Source organism: Pseudonaja textilis, chromosome 17 (genome assembly GCF_049901715.1).
Source record: "Pseudonaja textilis isolate UNSWEBS1 chromosome 17, rPseTex1.2, whole genome shotgun sequence".
Lineage (NCBI taxonomy): Eukaryota > Metazoa > Chordata > Lepidosauria > Squamata > Elapidae > Pseudonaja > Pseudonaja textilis.
This window is the reverse complement of record NC_142006.1, coordinates 7,263,475-7,277,728: the sequence shown is the minus strand read 5'-3', so window position 1 is coordinate 7,277,728 and position 14,254 is coordinate 7,263,475. Positions and strand designations below refer to the sequence as shown.

At 44.0% G+C, this 14,254-nt stretch overlaps 1 protein-coding gene across 1 annotated transcript in view; it reads right to left on the bottom strand.

Annotated features, from left to right (window-relative positions):
• Nucleotides 1–740: 740 nt before the first annotated feature.
• Nucleotides 741–14,254, bottom strand: part of LAMC3 (laminin subunit gamma 3) — a 35,909-nt gene continuing 22,395 nt past the window's right edge. Inside the window, exons 18-28 of the mRNA XM_087914561.1 lie at nucleotides 13,373–13,517; nucleotides 12,394–12,599; nucleotides 7,936–8,012; nucleotides 7,590–7,724; nucleotides 6,676–6,793; nucleotides 5,548–5,715; nucleotides 4,991–5,093; nucleotides 4,151–4,350; nucleotides 3,383–3,529; nucleotides 2,956–3,055; nucleotides 741–1,102 (exon numbers count right to left, since the gene is read on the bottom strand). Of these exons, the coding sequence (XP_087770687.1) occupies nucleotides 873–1,102; nucleotides 2,956–3,055; nucleotides 3,383–3,529; nucleotides 4,151–4,350; nucleotides 4,991–5,093; nucleotides 5,548–5,715; nucleotides 6,676–6,793; nucleotides 7,590–7,724; nucleotides 7,936–8,012; nucleotides 12,394–12,599; nucleotides 13,373–13,517 (1,629 nt within the window). The 3' untranslated portion in view covers nucleotides 741–872. The remainder of the gene's footprint in view (nucleotides 1,103–2,955; nucleotides 3,056–3,382; nucleotides 3,530–4,150; nucleotides 4,351–4,990; nucleotides 5,094–5,547; nucleotides 5,716–6,675; nucleotides 6,794–7,589; nucleotides 7,725–7,935; nucleotides 8,013–12,393; nucleotides 12,600–13,372; nucleotides 13,518–14,254) is intronic.

The window sequence follows — 14,254 nt, the reverse complement described above, 5'->3', positions numbered from 1 at the left end:
AGGAGGATTTGCCGGGCCAACGTTCAACAGGGAGAGAGAGAAGCCTTCCGCAGGTTGCATCCAAGAACATCACAGGTTTGGGTCTTGGTTGGCGAAGGTGGTATTTTTCAGGACGAGGGATGGGAAAATATCAAATTTTGGATCTTCTGCTTGGATGCCGATTTCCCAGACGCGGTTCTGGTCCAGTTTCACCATTGTGGACGGGCCAATTTCACAAAGTCAATTTCACAACCTGGGTGCGGTCAATTTCACCACCGTGTTGGTCTAGTCAATTGCACAGCTAAGTGACGGCTTTGGTTTGTTTTTAAAGCTGGCCTTAAACGAGGATTTCTCTCTAAACATTTCTCAAACTTCTGAGGAACTGGAAAGGGTCGCAAACAAATTTCACATTGCACTGGATTTTACTCCCAAATTCTACATCCCTGCACTCGATTTACTCCCGATCCTGGCATCCAACTTTCAATTTTTCTGCATCAGGGTTCAAATCTCTGCCAATATCATAGAATCATCGTTTCCCCACCTCCCCACACACCCTCAACCAGGGTCCAAAACTCCTTGGACCAAAAAAAGCACAATGCTCATTTCCCCAAGACTCGTAAAATGGCTGTTTCAGGTTTCTCGTCCTCATGGCTGTACTGTCTCCATTTCGGGGTTTGATTCTTAAGGTTGGTCCAGCAGCCAAGATAGTTTTCTCAAGCTATTATTCTCTGTCCCTGACAAAGATGTCTCAGTCTGCCTCCCTTGCCCATTGCATTCTGGGAACATTTCCTTTTTTAAAAAAATTATTATTAAAAAGGGTCTATATTGATTCCCTCACTGCCAGTCTTCAATCTACACAATTCTGCCGGCGCTGCCAGTCTCCCTTTCAGCCCTTAACAGCCGCTGGGCAAGTTCTGAAGAATGGCTTCTAAGTTCTTCTGGTCACTCTGGATCTCTTCTAGATCTTGTTCAAAGGCCTCCAGAGATGCCCTCTGCTGCTCAGCTTCCTGTACCAAGATGCCCAGTGTCTCATTCAGGGCACCAGGTCCTGCCAGGCGTCGCTTCAACGTTGCCAGCTGGACCTGGCTCGCATGGAGCACAGCCGCGGACTGATCCCGGTTCCCTGGGGAAGCAAAACAGAGTGTTGACACTAAGGAGGTGGGGTGGAGGTGGGGAGAGACGGGACCCTGAAAATCACAGCTCCAACACCATCCCTGCCAGGTAGACCAGACCGGGATATCAACACCACGGTAACACTGGAACTGTTCTGAGTGAGTTTGGCTGTGGTGAAACGCTCTGATTGCGCCACACCTCATCCCACCTGCCCCTTATACACCTGTGAATTAGGGAAGGTATCTGTTTGAGCTGCAGATTGCAGATTGAGTTGGAAGGGACCTTTTAGGTCACCTAGTCCAACCCCCTCCCCAAGCAGGAGACCCTACACCGTTTCTGACAGATAGCAGTCCAGTCTCTTCTTGAAAGCTTCCAGGGATGAAGCTTCCAAAGGCAACTTCTGTTCTATGGGTTGATTGTTCTCACTGTCAGAAAGTTTCTCCTTATTTCCAGGTTGAATCTCTCCTTGTTCAGTTTCCATCCGTTGTTCCTTGTCTGGCCTTTGGATGCTTTGGAGGATAGCTTGAGCCCTTCCTCCTCTCTGTGGCAGCCCCTCAAATATTGGAAGGCTGCTGTCCTGTCTCCCCTGGTCCTTCACTAGACTAGCCATGCCCGGTTCCTGCAACCGTTCATCGTATGTTTTAGTCTGAATGTATGTTGGGGTAATTTTAGACACAACAAAATATGGGGTGATTTCTTCAATTTATTAACGAAAGCAGGCTAGATTACAAAATCTTGGCAGTGAGAAACCAACGTTATGGAAGAAGCATTATGGATTGCTCCAAGAAAGCTCAACCCAAAAGTGATTTAATTTAAAAAAAAAAAAAGAATCTTTATGGAAAGAAGAGTCTGCCCTCTAGTGGAAATGACTGGAAATGCTGAAAGCTCAGCCACAGAACAGGTGTATTCCTTGCCTGGTAAAAGCTAAATCCACAGGTATGTTTGATCAACTCTGCCTTTTAAGTGTCTATTTCAAGGGTCTTCAAACTTGGCAAGTTTTAAGACTTGTGGACTTCAACTCCCAGAATTCCTGAGCTAACATGACTGGAGGAGGAATTCTGGGAGTTGAAGTCCACTAGTCTTAAAGCTGTCAAGTTGGAAGACCCCTGGTCTATTTTAACACCACTTGCTTAATTACCAGCTAGTTAATGTACAGGTAGACCCTGACTTAAAACCACTTGTTTAGTGACCGTTTGGGCTCCTGGGATGACCCAGGGTGGGATACAAAACAAACACAGTCACAGAAAACAGGTGAAGCCCCTTTTATTCCTTCACTTTGCTTCCAAAGCTCCGAATATCCTTGATGGAAGACAAAAAACGCCCACACAAACAGTTACAAGAAGAAGGAAAAAAGCAGCACAAACCAGGCAAGATAAGGGCTGGAAGATGTCCACAGATAACAGAACACACGCTAGGAAGGACGCCAAACTCAGAAAGGAACCATAAACTAGAGATATTTCCATGCTTTGTTTCCAGCGCTCGCCCGTACGCAGGTCCATCCTCTTATTCAGTAGTCACAGCTGCAGCCCATGAAGAAGATCAAGGCCCTCTCCTCCAGAGCGGACCATGTCTCTCCCTTATCCTCTCCTCCCTGCGTGTCCTAGGATGCAGAGGCGATGGGCCTGCCTCATCCTCTGACTGCTCAGCCAGCCTCTGCCCTTCCCCAGCCTCCTCCACAACCTCTGGAGCCATACTTCCCCTCCCTGTCAGCTGTTCCTCCTCTCCCTCAGAGTCAGACTCCACCAGGGGCATGGCAGCTCCTTTGTAGCCGTAAGTCAAAGATGACCTGGCATCACGCAACAACTCAAGATTGGTTTGGGCTAATCTTGGCGAATTCAACGTGGCCACGAATTGAGGACTTACCTAGCTTGGAGAGCAGATGTTTGAGGGCTTTAATGTCCATCTCCAAGGAGCGTTGGGCTGCTTGGAGATCCTGGCCAAGCTTGTTCATTTCCTTGACAACCTTCAAACAAGGCAAGTTTTGGTTAGCTTCCTCCAGCGGCTCTTCTCTTAAGGTCTAGGGAGATTCTCCGTCATCCAGGTCACGGCGGTCCCCAAAGTCCTTTTTCAAAAGGCCACTGGATTTTAGTTTTTCCTCAAAGATGTCTCACTCCTTACCAAGGAGCTTCTTCTGTTCTGAATAACTCCGAACTTGAGTTAGAACTGAACTTCAATCAGAACGGAAGAAGCTTCTTGGACGAGGAACGAGATGCCTTCAAGGAAAAGCAAAGTCAAAAGACACTTTTGGGACATCCCTTTCCTGACGTATCTTGGAAAAAAGGTGACTGACCTCCCCAGGTTTTCCAAGTTGGACCCGAAGTTCTTTGGCCTTGTCTTCCTGTCTGGAGATCTCTGTCATGGTAAGAGCGACTTTGGAAGACACTTTGCTAGCCTGCTTTCTCTCTTGCTTGGCCTGTCTTAGCACATCTTCGGCTGCCTGAAGGACAGAAGAGTTAAAAAAAAAAAAAAGAGGAAAATGAGTGGAGCCCTAAAGCTGCCCTCATGCCACCTTTGGGGATTTCAGAGCGACATCTTTCCTTGGTCCCCAAATAGCCTTTTTTCCCCAGCTGCTTTTCCATCCCCGCTTTCTAGCCAGGATTTCTTAGTGGTCTCCCATCCAAGAACTTACACAGTCTAATTCTACTTATTTTTCTTTCCCCTTTAAAAAAAGATTTTTATCAACCAACCAACCAACCAAAAAATATATGGACCACGGAGGAAAAAAAGCCAGCAGATAATTTTGAAATGTGTGGCTTGCATTGGCAGAATTCCTAAGCCCTCTGCTGGGGGGAATTCTGGGAGATGAAGTCCAAATATCTTAAAGCATGTGGACTGGGGGATTCTGGGAGTCGAAGTTTGGATATTTTAAAGGATGCCAGTTGAGGAATTCTGGGAGTCAAAGTTCAGATATTTTAAAGGATGCTGGTTGAGGAATTCTGGGAGTTGAACTCCACATATATTAAAACGATGCTTGCTGGGGAATTCTTGGCATCAAAGTCCACACTGAAGGTTGCCAAGATGGAGAATTACTGTTCTAGAAAGCACAACACTGTTCTACCTTAGCATTTTTCTTGGAGACCGATTCCCCATCACTGGCCATTTCAAAGGCCTTCGCCGACACAGACCCAGAATTCCCCAGGGCTCTCTGAGCCTGCTTGACCTTCCTTTGGGTCTCCGCGATCGTCCTGCCCCGCACCGCAACCCTCTTCCTCCTGACCGCAGCGCGGCCCTTCGGGTCATCCATCAGAGCCTTCAATCCTGTCGGCAAAACCGAGAGGCCGATTATCCTGTTTCAAGCTGGGTAAAACGACATCCCATGACAAGGAAAGGCGCTCACTAAGGGAGCCGTGCCCATTTTAGGACCCTGCTTTGCCGCAGTTCTTAAGTGAATCACGGCTGTTGTAAAGTGAAACACACCGTCACGCAGCAAATCTGGCTTCCCACATGGACGTTGCTTCTCGGAAGCTGGCTTGGAAGGAGATCCCATGACCGCAGGACAAGGCAACAGGCATAAAGTACACACCAGTTGCCAAGCATTTGAATTTTGATCACGTGACCATGCAACAATGGTAAGTGTGAGGACTGGTCCGAAGTCACTTTTTTCAGCCCATTGTAACTTTGAACAGTCGCTAAACAAATGGTTGTAAGCCCCCCAATTTTTTTTTTTAAATTATATTTTGTTGCCTTTTTTCTGCAACTCCAAATTTGCCTATAAAACTGTTCTGGTTCACAGTAAGTCCAGCTTTGGATGGTATATGTTTTTTTCTTTTCCAAAGGTTAGTATGGATAAAGTAAAAAAAAAGGGGGAGGAGAGCGAAGAGGAGGCTCTGGGTGCAAGTTTACCCACCCAGGAGGAAATATTCTTGAGATTAAGTGGTTCGGATTAGTCTCTGTTTACCGTCCAGTGTGGTCACCAAAGTCTTCACTTCAGACACCGTGGCTTCTCCGTTGTCCAGGGAGGACACTGCCAGTGCTCGTGCATTGTTCGTTCTCTGCCATAGCTGTGAAACAGAGAAAAACAAAATCAGGCAAAAAAAGTCATAACTGCGAACATTCGCTCAAGATGACCATTAAAGAGGATTATTGAAGTTTGGAGCAGGCTTGACTGGAGTTGATGTACTAAATGAAGCCAACGTCTTGGTTTGTGGCTGGGGATGATGGGTCTGTGTGAACCCAGCCGAGTCATACCATGGCTGCAAATCTCGAGTTGATCGCCAGAGGGCAGACCAGAGTTAGTTTGAAATACTTCTTCGCTGCCACCTAATGGCCATTTTGAACACTACGGGGCTGATAGCAAGGCCCTTTTAAAGAGGCCCTTTGAGTTAATCCAAGAAGTCTAGATTGACTCCCCCAAGAATGTCAGATATTCCTTCAGTTGATTGTTTCTTTGCATCCTGGTTTGTTGGGCCAAATTTTGCTGCCAAATAAGGGCAGATGAAGTCACAAATCACTCACCTCTTCCAAGGGCTGAATCCTCCGTAGTTCTTCCTTTAACACAGTTTGTACAGCCAAGGATTTGTTGGTTGCCAACCTGTGTTTCGTTTCAACCAGTTGTTGGATTTCTTCGGCTTTTTGGACCAGATTTCCAGTTTTCTCCACCAGAGGGCGCTGCAAGATCAGAGGCTGGGGATTTATTTAATCGAAATTAAAAACTACCCAGAATTGGAAAGATAAATTTATTACTAGAATTATGACATTTATAGATTGCTAGGGTACTTTGGGGGGAGGGGGCTACATTTGAGCCCCCCAGGATAGCTTGTGCTCCATAAATCAGCCGTGTTTAAACCCTAGCCTGTTCTCCCATCTGCAACCAGAAACTGCCTACAGGCAAATACGCTGAATTCCATGCAATGAAAGAAACAACCTAGTGGAAAAGAGATTGGAAAGATTTTCTGCCTTATTTTCGCCTCATCCCACATTTAAATCAAACTAGGTATCTATCCCCTCATTACCTGAAAAAAACATATCTCAGAAACTTCTCTTCTCTTCCTCCAACTCTGGAAACTCAATAATTGATTTTTTATTTTATTTGCAGGCTATTAACAACTCTGTTTTTATTTCCAGGCTGCTCTGCACAGTGCACCATGCTAAAAACCTTAGCAAAATGAAGAAATAAAGCTAATTTCCTTAAGCTGCACCCACTGTTAAAACAACAGGGACTAACAGAGCAATGCTAAGCAAAAAAGATTTCCTTTGCAGGAAGATTTAGGAGGGTGTTTCTCAACTTGAGCAATTTTAATATGGGTAAACTTCAACTCCCAGAATCCCCCAGCCAACATGCTGGAGAATTCTGGGGGTTTAGCACACCGCATACTTGAGAAATCTGAAGTCCACCCATCTTAAAGCATGCTGACTGGGGAATTCTGGGAATTTTACCACCAGCGTTCTAGGGAATTGTGGGCTGAAGTCCAGACATCTAAAAAGTTGCTGAAGTTGAAAAACATTGGCTTAGAAGACCTGGAATCAAACTGGAAAAGGCATCAAGTGGATAAGAAATATACACAATATAATGCAATATGAGAGAAAATTGATTCCATGAACAAACAACGTAGAAAAAAACCCCATCCTGTAACTAATGCTTACCAGCTCCAAAGTATCTGTTTGAACCAGGGTTGTGTTGCTCTGATGGCTTGAAACCAGCATCTCAGCATCTTCTATTTGCAAGACAAGGTTTTTTTGGATCCTTTCGATTTTCTCACCACTGCAAGGCAAATATTTATTCGTTTAAATGGCGGACTTGGTTTCTATGGGATGTCACAGATATCCTTGTATTTAACAAAGATCAAAACTGGAAGGAAATGAGATTTAGGATAGAAAAATTGGAGCTGAGACCATTGCTCTTCAGGCATGGTCCTACTGATTTTATTTTAAAGCAGGCTGGCTGGGGGATTCTGGGAGTTTAAGTCCATCCATGTAAAGAATTAGTGGGAGTTTTCCTCCCACATGACCACCCAAGATTCAAAATAGCTCTACCAGTAAATACCCCATTCACCATGCTTAACCTATCCTTTTAGCAGTCGCCTTGGCAACCTGAGCAAACTCATTTTTTCTGGCCTTAATTTACTTAATTTAATTTACGTTGGCTTAATTAGGAAGGCCTTATGCAAATCTCGAAACATGGCTGAGGCAGTCTTAAAGAAAACATGTAGTGATGTTAAGCAGAAATCTTTAAATAGGCCTTTCCACTTAGTTATCACATCACTTTCTAAAGCCCATCCGGGCATTGAGTGGTTGGGAGTTCCACAGTTTTACAAATGAAGCGCTGACTCTCAGTTTTTGGTTTGGTTTGTCAGAGTGAGAAACGCATGTTTGGGGAGTGATAATATTTCTTATTCTGTTTAGGACTTTCCAACAACCCAAAAGGGATTCCTTAGAATGTCTCGCCGGAAAAGCCTAAGACAACACAGACTCTAAATGGGGTCTTTCTAGATCAACACAGAAGACCCATGGGGCACAGCCTCCAGCTTGTCACAGCCTCCTGGACCCCACCAACTCACCTTTCTTCCATCTCTCGCCTGAACTCCTGCCTCCTGCTGAGGTTTGCAACATTTTGCAGAAGACGATAACTCAGATTGGAGGTCTGGATGGCTCTTCTGGCCAGCCTGTCCACCAAGGATGCCATTTCAACGTGGCTGCAGAGAGGGAGACCCCAATTCTGGCTTGCAAAATGGAAATGCTAGAAGGATTTTTGGGGGGTGGGTTGGGACGGGACGTTAAACGGAGGGCAGCAAGTCCAGGATTGTCTGCCCATATACAGTACTTAAAACCATTCCAGATATTTAATTCATTCGATCAACTTGAATTAGTTGGGACAATTTGCATTACGACAGCATGTAAACTTACCCGCGGGCCAAGGCACTGGATCTAATTGCATGGCGGCTCCAGTTTGTAGACTGATAAGAAATCTCAGAAGAAAATTCCTAGCAGGTGGAGAGAGAAAGAAAAGAAAAATTGTTCTTTGGTTTCTGCCTGAAGCATGGGAGAACTGAGGGTAGTGGAAATAATTATATTTCACGAAAATCCTCAAACAGAAACAAGGGAAAGAGTAATTGGTCAACTTTTGTGAATTTTCTATGGGGCTTGAGCATTTTAGTTCCAATTTCGGTCAGGAAAACCTAAAGGATACTTTCCCTGCAAATTCTCTGATCTAGGATTCATTGCTTATTTATTTCAAAACAAGTAGACTTCAGAACTCGGAGGTGTAGCAGTGGGAAGACAGCAGAGTATTTTAAAAAAATCTATTTGTTTTTAAAAGTAAACTAAGCACTTTTCTGTTTAATATGTTTATTTGAGGGATTTTGTGGGCTCCTTCCTCTCCATTAAATCCCTGCCTTCCTTATTATTATTATTTTTTTGCTATTATAAGATTGTATTTGTCATACTTCGATGGGGCGGATAATAGATTTTTAAAAGAATATGTGGTTAAACAGGAAGTCCTCAACATGCAACCATAACTGGGTCCAGGATTCCCACTGCTAAGCAAGCTAAGTGAATTGTGTCTAATTTTGCGACCCTTTTAGCTACGGTGAAACGATTTGCTTCAGTTGTTAAGTGAATCATGTGGTTGTTATATGAATCTGGCTTCCTGCGTTGACTTTGCTTGTTGGAAGTTGATTGGGAAGGTTGCAGGTGGGTTGTACCCATCATAAATGCATCCATCAATCAGAACAGAGCTGGAGGGGGTCTCCTGTGATGTGAGTTAATTTTGTGAGTTTGCTTGCAAGCGAATTTTATGTGACGGGCTCAGCTAGCCGAATGTAGATAGATAGATAGATCTCTGAATGAATCTGTGATTCTGTGAGCAACTCAATCTGCCTGCCTGCTTTGCCTGATTTTGGGTAAAAGTTACTCTTTTTTAAATAAAAAATTCAATATTTATACAAATATTTATAATATTTACATACAAGCCATGCCCAGCCAGTCACATGACCGAGCCACACCCACAAATTAGGCCACACCCGTAGAACTGGTTAAGAAATTTGAATCCAGTCACTTCTTAAAATCCTGCAGTGGTGAAGCTCCCACGATTTCTGGTGGCAAGCTGTTCCACTGGCTAATTGAGAACATGTTGCTTGCCAACTGCCCGAATTTTGAACACGTAACTGTGAGCATGCTACAACGGTCATAACTGCGAGGATCGATTGTAACAATAGCAACTTTTTCAGTGTTATTGTAACTTCAAAAGGTTACTAAATGAGTATTTATGTACTGTATTGGTCAGCAATTCTCCCCCCATACTAGATGGCTCCAGTTAGCAAACTTTGATTGAATTGAAAAACTAACTAGGGTTCGGTTTATTATAAATTAGATCTCGAGAATAATCTGAAGATATATGAAGCTCCCTGAAATAAAATTCAATAAACCGCTTTTTTATTTGGGACCAAAAATAAGGACATAAGCAGTTCATTCAAGAGATTGTCCATAAAAAAAATTAAAATAACACATAATTGGCGTGGGAAGCCAACTAGAGATAAATAAGTGTGCTCGTTTGCAACCGCCATCGAAAGACAAATGAGCAAGTTACATGGTTAATCGTTTTCATTTGGCACCGGGTGGCAGCGGCACATAAATAAACAAGTGTGCACTCATAATTTACAGCAGGCACCAGGAGCCAATTTCACAGGAGTAAACACATGCAAATGATTGACAATTGGCTCTGCAAGTCAATTACAAATAAACAAACAAACATTTGCAACTGGTATTAGAAAGCCACTAGATAGATAGATAGATAGATAGATAGATAGATAGATAGATAGAAAACAGACAGAAAGGTAGATAGGTAGATGGTTGGATGATAGATGGATAAGATGTAGGTAGATAGATACATAGACGTTAAATAGACAGATAGATGATAGACAGCTGATAGACAGACATGATAGACAGACAGGCTGGCTTTGCAGTCAGGACAAAATAAATGTGTTTCAATCACTTGACTCTGTAAATCAATTTCAGACCTAAAGAAACCAGATCAAAAGAAAGCCTTCTTTGATACAGATTTAGCACATGGGTCAAGAGCCTCCAGGCATAGAAGCAGTATATCTTGGAATTCTGGCTACAGGGGGAAATGATTAGGTTCCTTGTTAGGAAGGGCCTACAAGAGCATATAGGTTGCCCTTGACTTTTAACCAAAACTGGGACCGGAGCTTTTCCTTTGCAAAAGAAAGCGATGGTTATATGAGTCCTGCCCTATTTTGCAATGGTTTTTTCAGGGTTTCTTTTTTTTTTGCCATGGTTGTTATGTGGATCTCCGTGGTTTGCAGTCATTAATCCAATTGGCTTGTCGGATGCCGGCTTGTAATGCTACAACCATCGTAAATAAATACCAGTTCCCAAGCACCCAAATTCTTATCACATGACCATGGAGGTTGCTGTGATGGTTATAAGTGCAAGGACCCCTTTTTCCCAGTGCTGTTGCACCTCTGAAGGAAGGATTGTAAATTGAGGTCTCAACGGCCCTGGCTAGGTTAGCTTTGCTCCATGTTGGCCAGTTTTTAGTGACCGATTTTGCATTAACTCGGTTTTCAGCATATTGAATCCACATTCATTGGGTGGTGAGCTGCCAGCAGCGTCTTTAATGTTGGGTTGTTGTCGTTGTGTTTCGAAGGGAAGGGACTTCATTTATCAACTCTTGATCTGTTCCCTTCTCAGCATGGCATTTATTCCATCTATTAAAGTTGTTTTGAAGGACTCATTAGTTTGGGCAGATGCCTGTGTTTTCCAAAATTAGATACTGATAGTTTGGAAACTCGGAGAACGAGAAGCAGAAATGCATCCAGCTGGCTTTCCTGGCTGTGGGGACAAAAATTGCAAACTTTTCTGTGTTCGTTATGAAATTATCTCAGTTGATATCCGAATTAGCCTTTGATTGCCCGTCCCCAGCTCTCTGCTGGAGGACTGCTTAGAAATTTAGATCGTGTATCATCACTCCTATGTCGAATTTCCCCCTTCTTGTGGCTAAAACAACTTAAGTCACGTTGTGAAATGGCCTTATGGACATTCATGGGCCAATATTTGAGAATATTTATAGCTCAGGACTGATCTCCGAGCTTGATGGTTTCCTTGCAGACGTTTCATGACCCAAGTAGGTAATGTCATCAGTGCTAGAAGGGAGAGAGAGCAAACCCCACTCTCTTCTAGCATTGATGATGTTACTTAGTTGGGGAATGAAACATAGCAAGGAAACAACCCAGCTCAGAGAGCACCAAGCCCTCACAATCCTCTTCCTTTCCCTCCCTTATAACACTGATGATGTTATCTACCGTGTTTCTCCCCAAATAAGACCCTGTCTTATATTTTTTTGCCACCAAAAAAGGCACCAGGTCTTATTTTGGGGGGATAGCATCCACTGACTAACCTCACTTGCGTGCATCACCCCCCGGCTTCCTTTTCGCTGTCAGAGGCCTTCAGGAACTTCTTCTGCGGCTGGCAAGGCTTTCCAGAAGGCCTCTACAGCCGGTAACAGAGCTCTGGATCGATCCTGAGCTTTGCTCTCAGCTGCAGAGGCCTTCAGGAAAGCCCTGCCAGCCTTTCTGGTTGCAGAAGAAATGGGCCGGCAAGGCAGGTGTTGGGGTGTGTAAGGCCTGTCTACAACTGTCCACAGGTAAGTAGTAGGGCAGCTCTGAACCCCCTATCCCAACCCTAGCTTAATTTTTACCCATCCATTCTGGAGCGGGTGAGTTTTTAATTAAGGCTTATTTTGCAGGTAGGGCTTATATTGGGTGCACATGTAAAAATTAAGCTAGGACTAATTTTGGGGGAAACAGGGTACTTGGGTCAGAAAACAACCTGTAGATAGGTCAGTAGATGGAGATAGGAGAAGAAACAGACTGTGGTTAAGATGAATACAAGTAGTCCTTGAATTACAACAATTTGTTTAGTGACCAAAGTTACAACAGCCCTGAAAAAACCTGACTTATGGTCATTTTTCATACTTACAACCATTGCAGGATCCCTGTGGTTGTTTGATCAAAATTCAGATGCTTGGCAACTGACACATATTTACGATGGTTGCCCAGGATCACATTGATCCCCTTTTGTGACTTTCTGGCAAGCAGACAATGAGGAAGAAAGATTCATTTAACAACCGTGTTGCTAACTTAACCCCTGCAAGCAATTCACTTAACAGCTGTGACAAGGAAGGTCGTAAAATGGGAGCAAAGTTCCCTGAATGACGGTCTTGCTTAACGATGCTGGGTTCCATTGTGGCCGTAAGTCAAAGACTTGGGGTCATCACCTCAGCACCTTAAGTGGCGTGGTGGGTGGACAGGTGTGGAGGAAGAGAGATTGAAAAATGCTGGGTACCGTGCTCTCCAGGACCTCGGTGGCCAGCTGGATGTCCTCATGGGTGGACTGCAGGGTGGAGGATACATCAGAAAGGAGCCCGCACACTTTGGTAGCCCGTTGACCATTGCAGGCAATGTTTCTGCTGGTGTTGCTCAGCCGGTGGTGGGCGTCCTCCACCAAGTCCTTCAGATCCGCCATCTTCTCCAAGAAGGCAGCTTTGGCACCTGTAACCAAGAAAACTTTGTTCGGGCTGGACTCTCCTGGCCCATGACTCTAAAACTGGTGTCATGCCCCTGTCGGAATCTGAATCAGAGGAGGAAGACGAACAGCCGACAGGGAGTGGGAGTGTGGCTCCGTTGGCTGTGGAGGAAACTGGGGAAGGGCAAAGTCTGGCTGGGCAGAGCAGGGGAGAGGTAGAGGTAGAGTAAGGGAGAGGGAATTTGGAGGAAGACCCAGGCCCATGCTCTCTTTATCCTAGGGCACATAGGGAGGAACGGAGAAGGGAGCAACGTGAGTTGTATGGCTTACGGGGGAGGAAAGGGCCCTGATTCCCTTCATTAGCCACAGCTGGGAAGAGAGTTTAAAAGAGATGCAAGCTGAGAGCTGTGGCTGCTGGGAACAAACATGAGTTTATCTTGTGTTGACTTTGGTTATCTCCATTCCTGGCATCCTCACAACTGGGTTGATTTACTTCCGTTCCTTCACTTCTGGAACTCCTTATCTTGCCCTGCTAGATTAATTGCCCCTGCTAGATTAATAATTATTCTGGTATTCCTGGCTTTGTCTTCTTCCTCTAACAACAGATGTGCAACAGTCACACCTTCGTGATTTACAACCTGGAGAAACTAAGCACAATTAAATGATCCAGAACAAGATAATAAAGATCATTTAATGTTTTGGTCTCTGCCGTCTTTTTTCTAGTCGTCTCTGGAACCCCAACTCTCTTTGTCCAGGAAAAATGGTATCTCCTGTTTGTCGTAAGATCCATTATTTTTACCTTCTAACAGGTACGGACGGTGAAGGTTGTCTCCACGGGGGCTCTCGCCAAGCATCACGTGATAATATTCATTTTTGGATCGGTCACAGCTGGGCTTCTGGAACCAAGCTTCCATTTCGGCCAGCTTGTCCTTCAGTCTGTCCGTCTGCAGAGGAAAGAAGTCTATATGAGTCTATCTCTGAGAAAGACCTGACCTGTCACTAAATATAACAGAGCTGGAAGGGACCTTGGAGGTCTTCTAGTCCAACCCCCTGCTCAAGCAGGAGACCCTATATAATTCTGGACAAGTGGCTGTCCAATCTCTTCTTAAAAGCCTCCAGTGATGGAGTATAAGAAGAATAAGAACGTAGAATATAGACACAAGGATAGTTTCCTCCTCCATGCCATCACCCTGCTAAACAACTAATCCCCACAATGTTGTCAAGCTATTTAGTAAGACTGTATTAATATTCTTCTTCTCATCTTTCCTATCACCCATCCTCTTTTCTACTTAGGACTATAACTTTGTTGCTTGCATCTTTGCAATTTATATTGTTTCATTGAGTTTCCTAGTACGATTTATGTTGATTCTATCACTAAGTGTTGTATCTTATGATTTATGATGGATGTATTTTTATGACGACTATGATAATGATTTATCACTTGTATCAGCTTTTATGTACAATGAGAGCTTTTGCACTGGAGGCAAATTCCTTCTGTGTCCAATCACACTTGACCAAGAATTCTATTAAGTTCTATTCCTATTCTATTCTATTCTATTCTATTCTATTCTATTCTATTCTATTCTATTCTATTCTATTCTATTCTATTCTATTCCTATTCCTATTCCTATTCCTATTCCTATTCCTATTCCGTTCTGTTCTACTCTACTCTACTCTACTC